This window comes from Struthio camelus, chromosome 1 (genome assembly GCF_040807025.1).
Source record: "Struthio camelus isolate bStrCam1 chromosome 1, bStrCam1.hap1, whole genome shotgun sequence".
Classification (NCBI taxonomy): Eukaryota; Metazoa; Chordata; class Aves; order Struthioniformes; family Struthionidae; genus Struthio; species Struthio camelus.
This window is the reverse complement of record NC_090942.1, coordinates 202,211,997-202,234,552: the sequence shown is the minus strand read 5'-3', so window position 1 is coordinate 202,234,552 and position 22,556 is coordinate 202,211,997. Positions and strand designations below refer to the sequence as shown.

Sequence of the window (22,556 nt, the reverse complement as noted above, 5' to 3'; positions counted from 1 at the left end):
ATAATAGCTCTCCCACTTTTTTCTGAGTTTGTGAGTTATAATCCTTCCAGGTTAGTGATTGCTTTGACAAACCTAAATATTCTGACAACCTGACTACATCTTACCTAATTATTTTATAAGTTTTGATCCCTTAATCTCAACAGTGTTTCTACCCCACTCTGAAAAATTACATATATTACTTACCTAATCACAGTTCACTTATTTTTTTAAAAAAATACTGCAGCAAAGCCATGGAATATTTCTGCCTTCTCTGCCATTTGTTGTTCTTCTGTCCCTACTAAACCCATACTGCCCCTGTTCCTCTTATTCCTTCAGTAGTTATGGAACTTTTTATTGCCTTCACTACTTGCATTTTACAACTCAGCATTTCTAACATTTTTCTTCTGAATGCTTGCATTCTTTTAATAGTTATCTTTAGTCGTATCATCATCATTTCTATTTTTGTATTCTTTATAACACCTTTAAAGAGTCTGCAATACAGTTACTCTGTTATCTTATTTTCAAATGTTGTGTCAGAATACTTTGTATCTTTGATTCAATCTCTTCAGTACCTATATAACGTGTTTTGAATCATCACACTTAGCTGTTTTCTTACTTCATCAAATATGTGGCAAGCTTCCCCCTTCTGACGCATTTTTAAACCATTGTTGATCCTTCTGCCTTGCAAGTTGTTCAAAACTTCTACAGTTTTACATTTGGCCCATTAGAGCTTATCCTCTCTTCCATTTTTCTAACTTTTACATTGCTTCCAGTTTTGCAGTAACCTCCTTTTCCCTGATATTCAAATCTACAGGCTTTTCCCATCCTCGTTTCTTTTCAGAACCTTTTTGATTGGCACCATATATGTTATTCCCTCATCCCTCAAGGACATCGGGTCCTTTAACAAAATTCTTTGCTAACAGCAACAATTCTGCCTTTGAGTTGTCTTTATTTTCTTTAACCTAGCTCACCTTGTGTCACTTTTGCTTTGGCTCTAAGACCACATTAGTTTTACTTAACAAATCTAAGACAAAATTAGGAAAAAAGATTTAGATAAAACAAGTAGGAAGTGCAAACAGTTTAAATTGAATAGGCAGACACCACTTAGCCTTCCTTACCAATAATTTCAAGACTCATGTTTCAGGATTAAAAACCACTTTCATCTTCAGAGGTTAATGATGATCACTGTTTATTTTCGGACAGCTGGCTCATCGCTTGCCCAGCCTAACTGTTCTCTTTATATGGTGCTACTGATATTCAAATGAAATGTTATACAGGATAGCAGCTATACCTACACACTCTTATTAGTCACTCCAAGGACCTAACAAGAAATCGCAGACAACAGACGCCACAATAATATAGATAGCATATTTGATCATCAGATGCTTCACGCAGACTGCCAACCCTTAGTAGGTGGAGGAGCAGGTGTCTTAACGATACTCTCCTCTTCACTGCAGCACCACTAGCAACAATGATCACGATCAGTATAAGATGGTGATATAGAACTTCAGAAACCACAGTGTCTGTTGGCCTCTGGCTTATTTCACATAACCAAGCATGACCTAGGAAAAGCCTAGAAGGATATAACTCTTCTTTTGCTCTCAGGCTGTACCTCAACACAGTTTAAAGGAGACTAGTGTACAAGACAGGACTGTGTGCTGCAGGAAGAGGTTTGAACCCATTTCCTCTCTGCAGAGGAGATAGTTCTGTCTATCTAGTGCCACCAACTCCTCTTCAGCTGACCAACTTCCAGATATAGGCACTCTGTTAATGAAATCCCTGTGGTCCTAAAACTCACTGGCAAGCTACATCTTCCTGTAGTGCCTGACAACCTCCATGAGCAAGCACTCCAAATGTTAGGTTGCATCTCATCCATTGATTTCTTTTGTCAGGAACATGATGCACACAATCCCAGCAAGTTAAAACAAGAACCTAAGTGGAGCCTTCCAAGGTCAGGATCCCTGTCTGGGCAGAATCCTTCCAGCTGCAGGGAGAAGAAAGACTAACAGCCGTGTTCGTGATGCACCATTTTCCACTGACTTCTTCCCTCTAGGGTATCTGTAACAATACTTACCTTGTTTTCTGTTGGCAAACTTGGCTGGGTAACATATTTGGTCTCAGAGACGTTTTGGTCTCTCCAACCACTAGCAACCAGAGGCCATTAAAAAATTCTCATACTGCCAAACAAAACTACACTCTGGACTGAAGTATATAAGCATAATTAAACCTGTTACCTAAGGGAAATTTTAGGTCACCAGTAGAAGTGGTCCTTCTGAACTAATGTATACCTAACATGCTGAAACAAATAGGTGTACTAGTAAATTATTCAGCATTCCAAAAAATGTCAAAAGGCTCACTACACAGTAACACGTTTCCTCCTATCACATGTAACTATAATGATTTGTGTGGGTTAATTCTAACATTGCATTTTATATTCACATACCACAAAAGAGACACATGTATGTTTCAGGAAGACAAGCTTACCAAAAAACAATATAATTTAAAAAAACTGGAAAATGGATTATTTGGCAGTGATCTAAAAAGGAATCCTGATTCACCGTGCCTCACTCTTCCTCACAATGACAAGTCAAATCAGCATTCCTTACCAAGCTTTCGGGTTAGAATGAAAAAAAGGTTATTACGAAGGACAGACCATTACCACGGAACTCCACAATAAATTTTCTGAAAATTGAAAAGCACATTTTCCAACTAGTTCATTACTTCAAACAGAAAATTCAAGTATGATGGTTTGGGCCGTTGGTGTTTATTGTAGAACTACATACTTCAACATTGGGAACTCTTTCCCGTAGCTGCAGGAGGCTGCAATCTCCATTATCAATGCAGAGCCTGTTTAAGTTGTGTCTCATTTTTTGTTTCCATATTGAACTAAAGCCCACAGCAGGAGATAGGAAATTATTATGCTTGGCTTAGGACTAACAATGATGTGTCATTAAGTTTTGATGATTGTCTCAAAGAAAAGTAGTTTTCAAGTCTGAACTTGGGGGACAGGCAGGGGACTAAGCAACAGATCATGGAGAGAAACTTGGATCATGTCTCAGGCTGATCAAAGGGTCACCTGATACTTTTAAAGAAAGTCTCTTTGGGCATTTTGGAGACAAAGGTATAACAGACCAGGAGAGAGACTCTAAAAGCAGATAACATTTTCAATTACAACGTAGACCATGGTAAATGGAAATTGGCTTTACAAGATAAGAACAACAAGGCATGATTTGAAGAAAAGGTTTGAGCAAGAGCACAGTACTGAATTCCCCAGAGCTTATAGATTTCAACACCAAGTATATTAAAGGTAGAAATGGCAAGAAAAGGTATGGTCATCATTATTTATTTTTCAGAAGAGTCAAAATGAAGATTCTTTTTAAAGCCATCACAAGAAATCAAGAATCCAGCTTGTGTAAAATTTCTGCCTATTTTCCAAACTTAGTAACACAGATCATCTCTGGCAACAGAACCACCAGATACTACAAAAACAGGCAAACATACTTTTCCTTGCCCCCAGCCTGGCAGCCATCAGCTTTTGGATTCAATAACAAAGCAAAGAAACCCCAATGGAATTTCATCCTCCAGGAGCCAGCAGCAACTCAGTGTACTTTTGAACAGATAAGCAATGACCAGCCAGAAACTGAGAGCTGCATTCTTCAGGAAAACCAAGTCTTGTCGAATGCTGTGCTTCAGAGACTCTGTACAGTCTTTGCTCTATCCATCCTTCTCACCTAGCATTTACATGTGGCACAAGCTCCTGTGACTGTGTCAACGAAGCCTGCGTAAATATAGTATACTACATGCTGAGCCAACTGCCCTAATGCCTGTTTAACCTATTTGAGTGGTAAGTATAGACTATGAACGGATTTTCCCAGTATTCCATCTACTGATGGCATGTGAGGCAGGACATTTGCTGTGAATGATGATTTGAGTCACCTCAAAATAGATACCATCACAGAGGTGTGCCTCTGGAAGACATCTGCCTATGAAATTCAACTGCTAAAGATATCTGCTATGACTTTATTTCAGAAAATGGGTCTGCTCAATGAGATAGAAGTTCAAGTATATTTGGCAGGCTATTCACCAAGTTTACTTAGCTGTCAAGAGCAGTAAGAGGAAATTCAGGAAGTTTTACCATTTTCTATGGTAAAGAAGTTTCCTTCTTCACATAGTCACAAAGAAGTAGAAGATAATAAAGGATGCTTGTGCAGCCCTGACAGACAATGCTCGTTAACACAGTGAGAGCTTCACTAGGAAACAGTTATTTGTACCCAATACCACTAACTTAAGACATACAAACCTGACAGACTAAGCCATAATCCAATCTAAACCTACAGAAAGCAGGTAAAACTTGAACCATCAGAATATTTCATTTCCTCTACCAGTCATATATGTGCCTAGCAAAGGATAGATGAAAAAAACAGCGCTGATCTCTCTTACACCATTTTAATGGCTAGCTCTGAAATGAAAGGAAGAATATACCCTCTTCACCTTAAAAAGACTAGTTTACTTTCAAGATCTTGCTTATCTTCTTTTCTAGATTACAAATTAAACTGAAAACAGATCTCAAGTTTGGAAGTAAGAGCTGCAAAGGACAGCAGGCCAAATTACAAACATGAATTATTCTACAGAAAGTACTAACAGTTCTTCTAATGTCATTCCTTGCTAAGTTTTACCGAGATGTACACTGTATTACAGTTCTTGCCTAGAAATACTAATTTAAATTCAGCAAATTTGAAGAACATACAGCTTCTGCCAACTGAAAAGTCCCAGACCAAAAGTTGCTATGCTTCTGGATATCGAGGCTATGTTCGTTACACGATGTTACACTCCTTTGCAGGCAACAACTAAATAAAAAATATTTTAGATGGAATAAAAAATGCAGACTAACTTTGAAAGGAAGAAATTATTCTGTTCACTGGATAACTAACACCTGCAGTGTTTTTAAAGTGTAAATCAACACTTATAAAAGTGCTCCGAAGTCAGGTGTCACTCTCTGAAGACATCCTGCTTCCACTTCTCTGGCTAAGGAATCTGCCAGGCCAGGAGATGCAGTATAGTTTCAATAAGGAAAGGGCTGAAGCACGGATATGGTCATACCCTTCTTAGAGGATTAGAATCTCATTTTTGATTAGGAGAAAAGCAAATTTCCTGGAAAGCAGAAAGCAGAGAAGGGATCCAAGGAACTGTGACCAAAGGGTCAAACAGCTATTCAGGCTATGCTCTGGCTGAGAAGTCAGTCCCAGACAGAACAGGAAATCTCTTGGCTATAATCTATGCAAACGGCATCTTCAGACACTCACATAAACTCTAGAACAACAAACATACTCTTAGTCATGATGTGGATCAAAATCGCATAGCTTAGTAGAACTCTAGACTTTTTTCAGGAACACTTTCAGCCCACGTTACAGATGGAATATGAGAGAATGAATAAGTGACTTGCCTAAAGATGCAGCAGTACAGTGGGGAAACCTCACTTCCAAGTCCTACTTCACTTTGACCCTCTTTCACATACTGACATTGCAAATAAACAACACACAACAAAACAATACATAGCACATTGATTTGTTGTCTTTTATTAATAAGCCCTTGCAAAGCTAAAATAAACCCTTTTCCCAGTGTATTGTTTCCAATGTCTTCCTTGATGAGAAAACAGAGAAAAAAAAGTAATTTAGTTCAGCATGATAAGACTGCATTTACACAAAAATGTACAGTAAGTAAATTTTTGAGTTTTAGCTGAAAAATGTCAACTCTCTAACAGAGAAAATGGCTGAAAAAAAAGAAACTTCCGTTTTCAACATTACAATACAACAATAAGCATGTGAGTATGCAGGGAGAGAAGTAGGGGTGCTAATATTCTACTGAAAAAGAAGCATAGTTTATATACCTGCTATGGTTCTACTCACTGTATTAGGCACATATGGCAATCCATAAACTTTCTCCTGTGTTTCCTTTAAAATTTCTGTGGTTGATCTTTTCAGAGGATGTTTCCCATGGTAGATTTGGTCCAAGACAGCATAAAAGACCTAAAGAAATAAAATACATGTTTACCTTTGGCACCTGACTTTGGCATTTGACAACCGAGAAATACAAATAGGGAAGGAAGGGAGAGGGAAGAAAAGGAGAGAGAAAAGTTTAAATATTTAAGGCTTCGTAAATGTTCAATTTTTAGTATAACATGGACAGAGAGAAACAGGTTGCTGGAGTATACTAAGCACCATCAACATGACCTAGCATAAAAATGTGTTTAGGTCACTGAGAACACTGGTAGTATTAAAAATCCTGAATTTTTAAGTAAAGTTGAAGACTTGTCCCTATACTCCCTAGACATTCCCTTTTAAAAATGTTTTAAAATAGAATTAGTGAAAAGATGGATAGAATTAGTAAAAAGACTGAAAGTTGATTCAAGTGGACCCAACAAAATAAGCCACTCCAAGATGCCACGCATGCGGCCACGAGAACACATCACGTCTGCAGGGGCAAGATATGGCCCAGGCAGTGGACGTGGCGAGATGCACATGGAGCTACTGATGCTTCCTTTGTCTTAGCTCCCACAAACAGAGGAATAAATTTCTGCAGTGTAAACTTAGCACGAATTTAAACTGCAGCAGTAGGTAGTTTGTCACAAAGGTAAGAGCTGATTCATCGCAATTTTTGTGCAGAAGCATGTAAACTATGGCAGGAACTCAAAGAAGCAGAAAACAGGTGCATGACTAAATGACTAATGCATTCGGAGATTAAGAAAGCAGCATCAATGAAAAGACTTTTCAGACAAAGACAGCTAAGCAGAGTATCTGGCACTTGAACAGGAAATATGAAAAAAGCACGCATGGAAACCAGTGCCAAACTTAACAAAATTCCTGCAATATTTATCATAGCAAAGGTGACTGAGAATACGACCAACGGAAGCACCATGAATAGCTCTGAAAACTACCTGAAGCAATAGCCCTAGAAAACTCACTTTCTTCTATGAGTCTAGGCTCCTGTGACCCTGCAGGAGTTATTTCAGACTGACTTCCTTCAGTCTCCCTCACCTCTCTGAAACCCCAAACCAAACACCAAAAACTTCAGCATCCGATCGTAAATTCTGGCATCCTATTTCAGCCAAGTCTTGATCCCCTTTTTTCTGTCTCTCTGTTCTGACAGGACCTGCTTATAGTTGCCTTGCTCTTCAGTGCTCCTCACAAGTTGGAGCAGACTACACTGCAGTGGACCTTCTCCACAGTAGAATTTGGAGTCAAGTAGTTTTGCGGTCAGAGAGCTGGAGCAAGCGCTCAGCTCAAAGCCAGGAAGTGGGGAAACGAGAACTGAAGGCCAGCAAAATGGGCTGCCTAAAGAACAATGTGGTAATAGAGAGCAAGGGAAATGAGTCACTCAAGCCAGCTCTAAGCTTTCCCCTATCCTGGCACATGTAAAGCGTGGGAAGAAAGCTATGAGCCAGGCCACCTGGAGAGCACAGTGAAAAAATCCATCCCTGAAAATAAACTTGAATGAACTTTATATCCATAAGCATTCCCATCTATGAACCACAGTTCTGCGTGTTTACACAGGGCCTTTGAAATGGGAAAAGGAGATACATCCCAGTGCCACAGGATTTTAGGTGATGCGGCTGAGAAGCGTGCTAACACTTGATATTAAACAGCAGCCAGAAGATAATTTCTACTTTCAGTATAACATATCTCCCAAAAGACCTAAAATATAGAAAGGTTATCTTTATACTGTCTTTCCATTTGACACTGACATCAGTATTAACTTGATTCCAGTTCTTTCCAGCTCCCTGTCTTCTTATTAATATTGAAGTGTAAACAGCTATGCATTTTCCAGTGAAATTACTGTGACTGAAAGACTTTGAAACTTATTCTGCACTGTAAAAGTTTTATGGAAGAACATACGGATTCTTGTGTCTTTCCTCTTTACTAACTGAATTACATGAGCAGGAAGAAAATGCAGAGATCCTATAGTTATGATGAGCACATAAAAATATGAAAAGACATTGGTTTTTCATCCGACTTATTTTCTGAATAGATCCCAAATGCACCTTTAGCCATTCTCCCATTGCTGGAAAATTCATAAGCATTTTTATTTCTTTTAAAGATCAAATACTGCATGCATAGCACCTAGTCCTTCATATGGAATACACTCTTTCCTAATTTTGAAGAGGAGGTATTAGAGTCATTGAGTATAAACACCTACAGGTATTTTTGCAAATTTGCATGCATGGTGTTTTTTCAAGTATATAGATTTAGTAGTACACATATAGTAGGGCATCAGCAGATTAAAATATATATTTATCTTAAATGAATGATTATACTTTCAAACCTGTATGAGTAACAATACACATTTCCACAAAGGAATGTGTGCACTTCATATTTACCAGGCAATCAACTTCTCTGGGACATTTTTTCTGAATTAATGAACAGAATGGTTTTGCCACCCAATCTCTTTTGGAACGAGTGTATACTTCTGCAGGCACTACAAGTGGAAGCGCCAAAAATATTCTATTAAGAGTAGGAAATAAATAATATCGTTGAGTATGGCCTTGTGGTAATTTGGCATGGGTTGAGATTGGTTGAACTTTACCCCCAAATTACCCCCCTGTAATTAAACAGCCTGTTAATCACTGCATTGTTGCCAGTGGATGGAGAACCCTCCGGAAGGGCAGACTGTAAGCGCCAGCAGCAGAGGCGCACAATTGTCAGGTGCTGCAGGAATCTGAGTCCATCAGAAGTGGGTATCCTCTCCCCAGCCCTGAAACTGTGGAATCCGGAGTCGCTCGGGAGAGAGCTGGCACAGACTCCGGTGGCAGACGTGCTTGGGGGCTGACAGCGTGGGGGACCCGGCAGCCCAGCCCACGGGGTGGGCAGCGCATGCTGGGACCACCACGCCAACCCCCGACTTCCTTCCGGACTGCGCCATCTCTCCCACCACAGGCCAGCGAAGATGTGTCAGAGAGATATATTAAATATATCTGTGACTAAAAGTGCTTCTGGTATCCAAGCCCATGTAGTCTCCACGCTGACAATGTGGTCTCAAACTGTGACAGGTATGCAGCAAATATGTACTAAATGCTAAGTCTGTCAGATCTATACAGATACAGAATCAATGAACTGGGCATGCAAAAGCACTTGATCATCATCAGTTACTAATCTGCACATTGGCAAATTACTCTAAATTGGTGGAACTCCTGAACAGACATCCACTCCTAAGCATTCGTAGTATAAAATTTTGTTTTGATACAGAACTGTTTTTTCCCCAAAAACTTGTTCATTAATTAATTATATTCTTGTCTACATTCTTTCTGGATGATAGATTTTCATCTATATGTCTATATGAGAACCTTTCAGACGAAGAAATGTGCATTTCAAAATCAGACTTGCAGAGAGGATTCAATTACTTTCATGTCACAGAGGTATATAAGCACATGTAGTACCTTCTTGTTCACACTGCTTGCACAACCAACATTGGCCAATGACAACAAACGTTGCACTGAAAGCATAATTTAAAAATCCATTAAGTTAAACCAATGAAAAATCCACGCACACTCAAAACAGCGTAAGTCTGGTTTTAATTAGTGTAACTGACACGTATACTTTCACAGGTCCACACTCAAGTGTTTTGATTAGTATTAAACCACTAAAAACCACTGCACACAGCCAAATGCAAATACTTAACTAATTTGTTTTTTAAATGAACTTCAGTGTAACTCATGTACGTAGATACAGTTACAATCATTTAGGCACCTTTCAAATAGGAGAATTACAAAGACCTTATCTTTAAAATTGTCTTTTTCAACATCTCAAAAATAATGACTACCTTTTACAGAGGTAATAGAGTTATCTCACCTAATGCCAACTGTAGTAAGAAAAATTAAATGCTTCTGGCTTAAGGGAAGGCAAAGAAAAAGAAATCACAAAAATCACACAGCAGAAGCTTATAGCATGCTAAAGACAACCAAACTCCCACTGTAAAAACCACGACTAAATGCTAACGTTACTGTTCACACCCGAGAATTCCTGTAGCAGGGCTGAAATAAATTAAATCCCCATTTTAGATAGTACCGGAAATTCCTTTACTTCCTTTGAAGAAAAGCAAAACTAGTAGTTTATTTATGGGAATGACTGATCAATCACATTTCTCCACAGGAAAAAAAAAGAGGTTTATGAATTTAATTACTGCTCATAACACTGTGAGAGAGAAGTTTGAACGACTTCAAGTTAAAAACAAAAGCACAAGGATCTATCTGGTCATTGATAAAAGTTATATTCAAAACATCTTGTCCCAAATAAAAATATCTGATTCTAGATATTTTTTGTTACATTTGCTGTATTTTTAGAATCATTTTATACTTTTATCAAAATAAGGTAAGTTTTTTTCTTTACTAAAAAGAAACACTAAAAAAGATTTGGGAGCATATACTAATTTCAAATTAAAAAGAAGGGTTAGCCATTTATTTTAACTGCATGCAGCAGTTTGGTGATATGCAAAGTCAGTAGCAGCAATTAAAGTCTATCAGCTGTTCAGCCTTATAGCTCAGTCACCAATTTTGATAGCAGTGTTTTTGTAACAACCTGCCACTTCCATTCTGGAGCTGCAGAAGACAATGATCTCAAATGATATTCTAGTAATTAAATAAGTTTGATTTTAAGGTGCCCTGTATCTCTCATCCCTGGTACATTTAAATGACCTAAAGGTGTACAATACTTCCACTACTGCAACGAGTTCTTCTTAAATGATTCTGTGCATTTACGAGCTCAAACTTAAACTACATTTGAGAATTCTGATAATTCAATCATTTTTAAAAGCTGTGTTTTTCAAGTTAGATTTTGTCCCACACATTTAGGCATTTGGCTTCAAATAGCACAGAATATATTAAGCAAAACATACATTAAAATGAGTGTCAAAAAGCATTCACTTTCTGTAATTTGAATGTATTTAAATAACACGTGTTTATATTAAAACAAAAATTCCTGAAAACTGTAGGAAATCAAAGTATTTTCTGTAAGTTCCGGATACAGACTAGAGACTAGAATGCAAAGACCATACCTGGAGTTGCATATCAGCTGCAGCACACACTTTTTTGGACTCGCACAGTCTTGACACCATGCTTTTCGGTAGTGGCTTGAATAAAAAAAGTTAGAACGTATTTAGAATAGTAATAAAGTTTGTAAATACTATGCTTATTACTAGCAAAGGCTTAAGACACACAGAAAAGACTCGTGGTAGTAAAAACATCTTTGACTTTTAAAGTGCTTTGCACGGAGGAATTAACAAGGAGGAAGGAAATCTCATTTTCTGCACAAAGTATTAAATGGGAAATTAAGATACAATACTTTACATAATAACCAAGGTATCATTGCGTCTCAGTGTTTGTTTTTTTATAAAATGATCTTCTGTTCCCTTGTCTGCCTGTTAAAACTATTATGACTATTTTTAGAGATCAAGAACAACAGATGGGACTGTCAAAGTCTTCCCATGTCATCCCATCTAATCTTCAATAGCAGATACTACAGTAAATTCTCCTGTTGGTCTTTCAGCATAGTTTATTAAGATTTACTTGGATCCCCACACAACTCCCACTGACGCCAGCAGGGTTTTGTAACTTCAACTGGGACAGAACTAGGCCTTTCTATCCTCATCTACATAAAAATGTTTGGTCACACTGAACAGAAAATATCTACCTTCTGAAATTTCTAATAAAGTTGAATTTATTCCACTTTTTACACAGTTAAACAAATTTGCATAGTAATTTACATTTACATAGTAATTCAAAATTTTCCAATTATCCATGCTACCACAGACTGAAAATGAGACATTTTTCAAGTCATTAAGCAAACTCCTTTTGACTTTCTATCCAGATCTCTAGAAATACCACCAAAGATTGCTTAATGTCAGGTTTTTAAGAATGCCTGTATGTGAATGCTTGACCTTACGCTTCTTACCAGTGCTTTCTGAAGCCTTTCAAAAAATGGTCTTCCTAGTAAGCGTGTTCTTTTTTGCCAGCAGTTTTATTAACCCAATATATTAAATTTGGTTAAAATAACTGAGTTCTTGCAGAAATATTTAAAAAGATATTGAAGGTTGTTCAATGCAATACAGATGTTTGGTATCACATTGAACTCTAAAAACATACCTACGCTTTTATAATGTGTTGAAGTGTTTAAGAAACACAAAGTTTACAGATTCTGATGGCAGGGCCATAGGTTTAGATTTGTGCAAATGATATGACTTCAAGACAAACCATCTGATGTTCACAGAACTTAACTGTAAAAATTATATTTAAGTGAGGAAAATGTTATCAATCTCTGGAATCTGGATGTTAAAGCAGATAAGAAAAACTCTCAAGTTGCACAGCTGTTTTATGTAGTAGTTTGCCAAGGTCTGTAACCTCTTTTCCAAGATAAACGTTAGCTGGGTCGAGAACAGTACACAACAATAGCCACTATTTTGCCTGTCGTAGATGCGCACAGCTGTTAAATTTCAACACAGAAAATGAATGAATGAACATAACATCTGTCTTACGGTGTATCCTTGTTATGTCAGTATTTACCTTTCCCAAATACAAAAATTCTACTTCAAATTACAGGATGATTTTGGACCACTAGAGTAGGAGGCAACAGGCAACTGTTCAATGTAATAAAGATGTTACCAGCTGACTACCTTGAGGTTCCATACTGGATCTAGCAGTATTTAAAACAGTACTTAATTGTGCAGAAAGGTTGTTAAGGCAAGTAGTAAGGTAGCAAGATTTGCAAATGGTATGAAGTATTGTGGCTGGGTAGCTCTTCTCCCGGTGCTATGATCATGCCGTGTCTTATTCCCTTAAATATGCCATATGAGGCATGTACTTCAATGACTTTTCATTCTGGAAATAAAGCACATGTGGGTTTGCAGTAAACACAGTTTTAGTTGTCATGGGAAAAACCCTTCTTTTGTGTAATGAAACCTACAACATTTTGAACGTATTTTGTTCTAAGCACCAAACCTATCAGAAAATGGTGACAGTTTTTTGGAAGCTTTCATTTCCTAGTGAAGTAGTGCACTATAGAATAAGACAAAACGGACTTCTTTTAGGGGTGCTTGTATTTTGGATACAGGATGGGAATTCTTAAATTGTAACGCTTCATTGTTAAAAAAGCTGAACATCCAAAAGCTTGGCAACAGCAAATGTGTATATTTTATGCAGCTATAATTAAATAATGTTAAAGTCAAGAGCACTCCTATCATTAAGGTCAAAGCAGTTCTTTCAGCATAATGGATTTCCAATTTTATATTTCAGCTGTATTAGGGAACAGCAAGAGGAGGTTAAGTGTGCAGGCTTTCAGTTGGTACACAAAATAAATAGAACAAAAAACACTCAGGCTTTGCTAATTGGCACTTTGGTAAACCACAGTCCCATAGATCCGTAACGAATTGGGAAATCCAAGTTCCCAGCTCCCGGGCACACAGAGCAGAAAGGTTCCACGATAAGGACGGACACTGCGCACCAACCCAGGGGAGACAGTCACACCCAGCCTTGCTCCAGAAACTCTTGAAGCAGGTCTAAGTCTCAGTTCACAGCTAACCATTCCTTACAGGCCCCACTCCCAAGAAAACATTTTTACTGTTGCCTTCTTTTGACTGTACTGCCCATAGCTGGGGGAGACTACTGAAAAGGCAGCCTCTGCATTCATCCATCTCTTCTTTACCTTCTGCTATCAGCGTCTGTCATATTCTAAACTGAATTCCTAAGGGGAAAACCAGAAATGATCATTAATGGTTTTGGTGTACTAACCAAAGAGAACGTTCAAAGTTGCCCAATTCTCTTTGCACAGGAGATGGCCTAGCACCACCTTCTAGAGACCAAGCAAAACGTAGATAATACCAAGAGCCTTGAAGAAAATTCTTATATTTTTTGCAGCCCTGTGAGTATCAAACAATCAATGTAGATCTACTTTGCCTCTACTGTCCGTACGGGGTGCAGTCGCAACACAAGCAACTCACAGCAGAGGACACGCTTACTAATCAGACAAGCCTCTCACGTAAATGCCAAATCAAAAGTAGCAGTAACAAATTTCTACTGCTGCATTCCCTGCATTCACAGTTGTGTAAGTTAAGTTGTAGTCGCCTTGAAGATCAAACGCTACTGTTGCAGCAGATAAAAATTAAGAGGAAATCTCTCTTATGACAATACCTATTGACAAAAAAGCACAGGAGAAAGATAGAAATGTTGTATTTGTATAAATCAAACAGGGCAATGGATCTAGATCACAGATTATGTTGTGATCGTAACTCACAAGCCAAGCAGAATTTGACACCACAAAAAAAGTAGTAAAAATAGATTAAGTTGAAAGAATGATAAAGAGGAGATCACTTATTCTTCCCAGAGCACCTCGGGGATTGTAAAACTTAAGACTTCAGAGAACTAGAATTAGACTGCAGAAGGTCTTTTCAAAGACCACTATTTCACTCTAAAGTTTGTGTCTGTGAATGTCAGGCATACAGATACATTGAGGTCTCGAATGTACTGAGGAAGAGGTACTGTTTTAGACAATAGAAACTATTTCTCGTACTCTGTTAGGATCTCACATAGCTCCTTAGTAAGCAGCTGAATGGAGAAAAAAAAAAAAAGCAACAGGATTCTTTTTTTTATCCTGAAAGATGAGCTGTCTGATAAAACCAGAGTCAAACTGTCATCCTCGTTCCAAAGGACTTTACAGCGCTTTGGCTAACATGATTTATACTGAATAACCATTCATTTTTTAAAATTTAAACATTGCATGCTTTACTTTGGGTTCTTCTTTTCCTTCCTTTTATGTTAAGTAACATTAAGATCTTGGCATGAATTTTTCAGCACGTTTGCCATGGTGGCTAAAAGAACAAAATTCCCTGTGTTCCAGATTCCCAAGGCATGCTTAACTCCTTACTGCTATGCAGTAACAGGAACATGCTAAGACTGTTTGCTATCTGTGGGTTTATTCTTATAATCACTCTGATACAATACTGCCTTTGTAATTCCATCTCTTGAAAAATGAAGTTCAAATTTGAACAGCTGAAACACTGGCTTTTGTTCAAGAGAGCCTCCAAAAGACACACAAGCTTAAAATGATTTAGCTCAACAGAGCGACCACATATCCATGCATTTAACAAACAAAACTAAGCAAACAAACACAGTGATGGAATGGTACACATTTACCAGATCGTCTATTTAACATTGTTACAAGCTCATTTTGGTATGTCTCGACTTCACGAGCTTACCTGAGCAACTCAGCTTGAGTAACTAATCAACACAGTCCTTTCTGTTCTTTTTTCTCATGTTTTTTTGTTTTGGGTTAAGATGAAAGAAAAAAAATAGGCTTGCTACTTTCTTGGAACAAATATTTTTGTGCTGACCAGCTTTCTGAACTAAATTCAAAAGACTTGCTCCTTTTGCCAGATGAACTTGCAAGCTCTTGAGCTCCTCAGTACTCACAGCAGAACTGTCCAAAATGCACAGAAAGCCGAGAGAGGCTTTCTATCAGCTTCAACATTTTCGGGTCAGATCCTTGTCATCCACATCTGTGTGTACAATAATTCTCATCTTTGAAAACTTTCCCATAGAATCTTTTTTTCTCCTGCAATGCTACTCAACAGTTTTCAACAGTTCATATGTTTCAACAATCAAAACAACACCCCTTTCCCCCCGCCTCTTCCCGTAAACGAAAGAATTGATCCTCAGTGAGGACTGCAGCTCAGGACCAGTCCTTCTACAATTGGCTTTTATGACAAAAGCAATCGGAAGCTGAGAGAGACTACACTACAGTTTCACTGACATAATTATGTTTAGTAGGAGTGTTAAAATCATACCACCTAATTCAACACCTCCATGCAAAAACCATCGCATAGATGCAGCAATGCCAAAAAAGTCACTTTTTCAAATTACCTCAACATGAAGTCAGGTCAGTAAAAAAATCCTCTTTCTGTCTACCTGTAGCAGAACTCTGGTGGTACAGTTACTGCAGGAAAGACTCTTCTTGCACAGAAAAGCTTGGTATCTCTTTATTCATAAGAGGAAACTTAATAAAAGTTATCATATGGAACAAAATTTGCATGAAAAATCTTTCCAAATTTCACATTTTAACTGTTTCTCAGCCAGCTTCCTTACTCCTGCTTGAAAATGGGGTAAAGTGGACTCATTTTTTCTTTCAAATAGCTCAAAAACTGGAGAAGAAAATGTTGATTAAATCTTCTATATGCGTACAAAAAAATGACTCTAGGAACAAACATAGGAAATGTAAGTCCCAAAAGGATTTTTGTGAAGTTTTAAAGGTAAGAGAGTAGGGATTTACTATTCCAAGTACTTGGAAACCTACATACAACCAATGTAAGTAATTGCTGTAACAACAACGTCACGAACAGAAAAGATTACTTCAATCTACTTGTATTTAAATCACAGATACAGAAATCCAGTATCAACTTCTTAAATCTGGCTTAGAATAATCAGCATAAGCAAAAGCAGATTTATATATGTTAGATAATCGTTTAAAAATACATTCTAAATTCAAAAAAGAAAAACAACCCACAATTAAAAGGAAGCAGTCTAAAACCCTCAAGAGCCACACAGTAGTTTCAGGCTCTTTTCCTAATCTTCCAGCATAATCCACTCTTGTCCCCCTTTAAGATTGAATTTCTACATTAAAGCTCACTCAATAGCTCTCTGAAAGGGCAAGATTTCACCACCAATAAACATGAAGACATTTTTTGGAAGTGCCAAATGAGATACAGTGCCTGGTTCTTAGCTTTTGCACTGCAACAAAACATGGTTTAGATTTCTTAAGCCATTTTGTAGACACAAAGCCATAAATAACGTTCCACAAATCCCTCTCAGATGTTTTACTCAAGCTCACTCTCTGAATTCATAAGCAATGAGATTTAACTCCATAATGTTTAAACACTGCACAAACTTCACAGAAAACACTAGAAAGCAATATTTTAATACGTGGATTCAAACATACAAATGATTAACACTCCTAAACTGAGTACTTGTAACTCCCAGTTTTCAAGCAGACCTTTGTAATGCTCAGCAGGATTAACTGCACTGTAAGAAAGCAGATCTGTGGAGGAAATTTCTCAGATAGTATCTATCAAAATAGAAGTTATGCAAACTGTTTTCTAACTGAACAGTTACAGCAGAGGCAAACATAATTCCACTTCCATCATACTGAAACATGCCGAATGTTTGGTACTGGATAAAAGGCTTACAGAAAGTGTAACGTCACACACTTTAAAAAGCTTTCTTGTTTTCACAGTGATCTGTAGTCTGCTATTTAGTCATCGCAACATCTGAGTACTCTGAAATCTGCCTCAATGAAAAGCATTTGAAAAAGATCTTGTGGTAGTTATTGTTTACTGGTTTGTATTTTTGAAATGCTTGCACAAATATAAATCATGCTATGCTGCCATGCATAAATAATTAGCAGCCACTGAAAATCACCCTGTTCCAGAGAGCACTGTTTTCTGAACTTCTAGCAGAAAGTGGACCTTTGCACTAGACTGCCGTAGAATAACGTTGTGTAAAAAAGAATCAGAGTTTTAATACAGAGATTCATGACTGCCAGGATCTAACTATCTAATATCCTAAATAAAGCAGTACAATTGTATCACAAAATATTTCAAACCCTACCCTACACTGTGCTAAAAATGGGGTTTTAGCACTGCAGATCGTTTCCATGTTTTCCATGATTTGGTACCCGAGTTTTATTTTAAGACAGACTTTATACAGTTTGATACTAAATTACTATCTTTGTCAGTACTTACCTGCAATTAAATTAACATTCCACAAGACATGAATCAGAAGAGAAGCAGTTCATCTACTACATTAAATTTTGGTTTACCAAGAAAAAAAGGGTTGAAAGTTTTAAATACATAATTAGAACTTCATATTTAAGGAGCTGATGCTCTTTTACAGATTACATTTTTCTGCAATGAGAACAGTAATACTTTCTCTGAATTTCTGAATAATTAAAATAACTTATATCCACAGGTTATTTCTACTTTAAGCGTTACAAACAAATAATGCATGGAAATTTGATTTTTTTCCTGAATACCTTTAACCCTATTTTCAATATTTTACATATTAATTTTCCCTACCTGTCCAGTTTTATAATGCCTTGCAAACTGGTTAACCACTCGATAGTCATTTGCAAAGTACTCCATCAGAATTGAGGGAACTTCAGCAAAATCAGTAGGACATCTGGTTCCTAGAGGTAGAAGAATTGAACGTATTAACATGTAGCCATTTCCATTAACACAAATAGTTAACTCTTTTCAAAAGTTTCTGCAGCTTTCAGTTTGGACCTCTGGTGAACTGTAATGTTCTTTCATTTATTAAGTCAATATTTTATTTCCATAGCATTATTGTACATATTGCCAGAAAAGCTTCATTATAATCCTACACATTTTATTATAAATCACAAAGTAAAACAAAATATTTGAACAGCTGGGTGAGGCACCTTATAAAGCTCTGGATCACACCCTTTTTTAAACTAAACCAGACTGCAGCCAAACTGGCCCTACATGAAACACCAAATCTATTTAGCTGTCCTAAACCTAAATCAAACTACAATGTAAATAAAACTCTGCCTTAATCCCATTCACAGTTACGATTTTTACCTTCCATCTGTTTGCTGAGCTTACTTATGCCTTATATTAACCTCACTTTACAATACAAAGTTAATCATCCAGAGAAAACTCTTTTGCAGATTCAAGACATGTTCTACGTGCAATGAAGTACTGTTTTGCAGTTAGTATCTTCAAAAAGCACTTTCACAAAAATCTTATTTATTCTAATCTTTATTAGCACCTTACACATCTTAGTAACTTTCACTATGTAACCCATTACCAAACCAAAGCTGCATTTCTGATTTCTACACAAAACTTAAACATGTACAAAGCTGCTGTTTCAATAACAGAGACCCACTGGGTCATCACCTCTACTCCTGTCTGCTAGAGGCAACCTCAATATTCAAAACCTGTCTTAAAGGCAATTATGATTTTTGCTTCTACTATTCCTTCTTGGAGGCTATTTTTGAACATCACTCTTTTGGTCTTTCCCAATCTTTCTCTAATTTTTAACCTAAATTCATAATCTGGAATCAAATTTTTCAGACTTATACTGCTCTTTAGTATAAACACCATTTTCCCACAGTTACTTATCTCCTAAATTGAGAGAAATTATATTCTCTCTCAGACAACATAAGGCAAAATAACTGAAGTCCAAAAGACTGTCCATTGTCCTGTAGGCTTCCTCCGCACCTGCTTCAGTTTCAATTCACCTTGAGACCAGAGATAGAGAACTACATTCTACATGAGGCTTCACCAGTTTAACCATACCAATACTTTCTATTTCTAACAGAAACACATTTGATACAGTCTCAGATCACGTTTCCCCTCTTCACGGACAGCACCCATTAGCTATTCAAAGCCTTGCACTAACACATACAACTATTTTTCTGTTCTTCCACCCCTGTTAAACGATAAGCTCCATTTGAGAGCAGAACTTCTCTTTGTATTCCTTGAATGCATGATCTGCACTATGCAGTTCAGAGTTGCATTTTATTTCTAGCACTGCAGGATTCAGCCATCCAGTTCTTCTTGTATAACATCCCAATCCTTCTCTTATGCCATTACATTTCATTACTACATTTTTCCTTTTTGTCTGCAAAACACTAAAGCCTAAAACAAGGCTGGTCCCAAGAGGAGTGCCTGCAGCGCTACACTGATGTCCCTCTAGCCACGTATGCCTTCCCAGGCCTCCTTAATAACGTGACAGAATTCTTCTTCTAACCACTAGAGAGACTTCTGAAAACTACACTGTCTTAAAGTCAGAAAGGTAAAAGGTCAGACAGTCATCTGCGAAAAGTTATTCCTCCTGTATGACACACGTAACTATTCTCTACTGCACTGTAAAGTAAAATGGAATAGAATGGAAGCCAGACTAAAAAAATAAGAATCTTTTTTCACATACATCTTCAGTAAACAAACAATGAATTTGTATAATAAAATGAATTATTGGTAGGAAAAGATGCACATCTTAAGTCATAAATTTCCTGTGCCCAGTATTATCCAAGTTTTGGGCTTACTGGTAGCAGAAGAGGTTCCTGAATATTCCTGGATGCAATCAAAAAAAAGTAGGGGCAGAAGAGCAAAGAAGATGTCAAATACTCAGTTCATCTCAACTAGAATTCAGTATGTTTTGTTCTCACACTAGTAGCCTGTAATCATCTGATTTCCACACTCTGCTATTCTAGTGCCTGACGAGGGCAGATGGCCCCTAGCAGACACGTCTGGGATGAGCCACTCGATTATCACACGTTCCAAACCATAAAAAAACGCTCTCTGGAGAAACACGTGAGCGTGGCCTCTGATGCTGCTTTTGCAACACTAGGTCGGGAGTGACACCCCCTAGGAAGCACGACTGCCTGCAGCGAAAGCAACTCTGAAACCACACACAAGGGCTCAGGGACTGTCTGAGCCTCAAAATCAGCAATTTCCTGCCCCTTCAAGACTTTCTGGCATGCATACGCATATAATACTCTCACTGCATCAGCAGAACCCCCAGTGAAGCAGTTACTTGGGAGACAGAAGTACCAAGAATGCTCGGGGGATCAAGAGGAGTGAGGCCATGTGTGAGAAAGGGCGGGACGAGAGCAGTTAAATGGCTCAAAGAATACTCAGAGCTTCTATCGAAAGAGCATATACAGTGCATGTTTGTTTTAACACTGTCCAGTAGTAACATATTGATAAAAAGTCAGTTTATTTTAACATTAAGTAGAAGACTTAAGAAAGATTCTTTTCTTTTCTGTGTGCAATGCATCTGCTAGTAACAAGTATCTCTAATATGGACCCTCCTTACTACCGTTAGTGCAGTACAAAAAGGGTGTAACATAAAATAATCGTTCAGATAAGGGTGCTACAGTTTTATCTGGGTTGTTTCTGTGCTGTTTTTTTTTTTTAGTAATAAACGAGTAAACAAATTTTTACTCCAAACATTTCATTTCGCAGCTGTATAAGAAGATATAGCAGGCTGTTTGAAGATAAGAAAACTGGCACGTAGAGCAGTTTTAACCAGAGCATGGCTCTGACCCATTTGCCACAACTGAAGCAGAACAAGGTCACTGCAGCCTGCTAGCTGTCAGCCAATACAATGACCACCATTGCTCGAGATGAATGACTACATGAAAAATGACAGTCTTGCTTTTCTGTTCATCTGCTTAGCTGTGATTGCATATTCATTCCTGTTCATTTAGCTACAATGAGAAGGCCCACCAGTTAATCACACTTGCAGATAAAATAAATCTCTAATTTATGGAGCTTGTTTTAATCAGAATCAGCTAGAAAAGGCCTGGCTTTACAGAGCTGCAGTATTGCCAGTGTGCACCCTTTCAGAAAATTAATTTACTAACTTTCCTTAGTTCAGTTTCCTAAATCATTTCCAACCTAGGATTCATTGTGTTTTTATACCAGGTACAAGCTAGCTCAATTTATTTTCAGTCCTCCCATTATTCCTTTATTATAAACTGCCTATGAGGTAAAGTTGCAAGATAGCGGATAACATGACTAGAAAAAAAATTAGCTGTACAGAAAGAAGAGATACAAATGCCAAAATTCTTATCAGGAGAGGAAGACTAATCAAGTGCTGTTTGTTTGTTTTTTAGGTAATTTTTGGGGATCTGATACTGTAATTCTCAAGTCAGTAAAGGTGCAGAAGTATCAACATGACTCTGTCATGTCTGGTTAATCTTTTTTTCTTTTTCCTTTATTTAATGTACCCCCTTCTTCCATAAATTAAACATTCAACTAAAACAAAAAAGTACTATTCTAAATTCCTTACCAGTGACATGCTGGTACCGAGTTCGGCCCAGCATAGAATGCATAGCATGTCCCATTTCATGGAAGAGATTCTCCATCATGCCAGGACTTAGTAGTGTTGGTGCACTCCTCGTTGAGTGGGGCAGGCTAAGCATAAGAACAACTACAGGCAGCTGGTATTCTCCATTTTCCCTCAGCCTGCCTCCACGAACTGTAAAGTGACAATCCTTTTGAAGATAAAAAGCAAACATACGGGTGAACAATGCCATTATTTTAATGACACTAAAGCAATGGTGAAAGTATCAAATTAAACCTTAACGGGTACTTAATTACACAAGTTGAATTTAGTTATCATTAACGGTAATGTTCAAGAGCAGAACAGAATTTTGACCTCAAATCTTCACAGTGTTCCCTCATCTCTATTATTTTCTTCATATTTGTAAGAAAACTACCTTAATCCATCACGAAAAGGCTGTGCTTCCTTTGGAGAATAAAATTTAAGTGTAGATTTTTTTTTTTTTTTTTTTACAAGTACCAAAACTCCTCCATTTGTCTAAAAAAAAACAACCAGCTCACAGCACATTACTGATATGCTATTCTGCAATTTATATATTCAAATTTTCTCCTAATTCTTCAGTAATAACTTCCATTATAAAATATACTGCACAGCATTCACATATGCTGTGAAATATTAGCAAAACAGACTACACTAAAAATGCATGAAAATATAATGCAGATTTAAGATTTGTCCA

At 37.5% G+C, this 22,556-nt stretch overlaps 1 protein-coding gene across 3 annotated transcripts in view; it reads right to left on the bottom strand.

Moving 5' to 3' along the window:
- MIPEP (mitochondrial intermediate peptidase) overlaps nucleotides 1-22,556 on the bottom strand; it is a 77,174-nt gene that overhangs the window by 18,733 nt on the left and 35,885 nt on the right. For all 3 annotated transcript variants that reach the window (XM_068930218.1, XM_068930217.1, XM_068930219.1), the window contains exons 13-16: nucleotides 21,827-22,031; nucleotides 18,085-18,194; nucleotides 11,023-11,097; nucleotides 5,886-6,005 (exon numbers count right to left, since the gene is read on the bottom strand). In XM_068930218.1, the coding sequence (XP_068786319.1) occupies nucleotides 5,886-6,005; nucleotides 11,023-11,097; nucleotides 18,085-18,194; nucleotides 21,827-22,031 (510 nt within the window). The remainder of the gene's footprint in view (nucleotides 1-5,885; nucleotides 6,006-11,022; nucleotides 11,098-18,084; nucleotides 18,195-21,826; nucleotides 22,032-22,556) is intronic.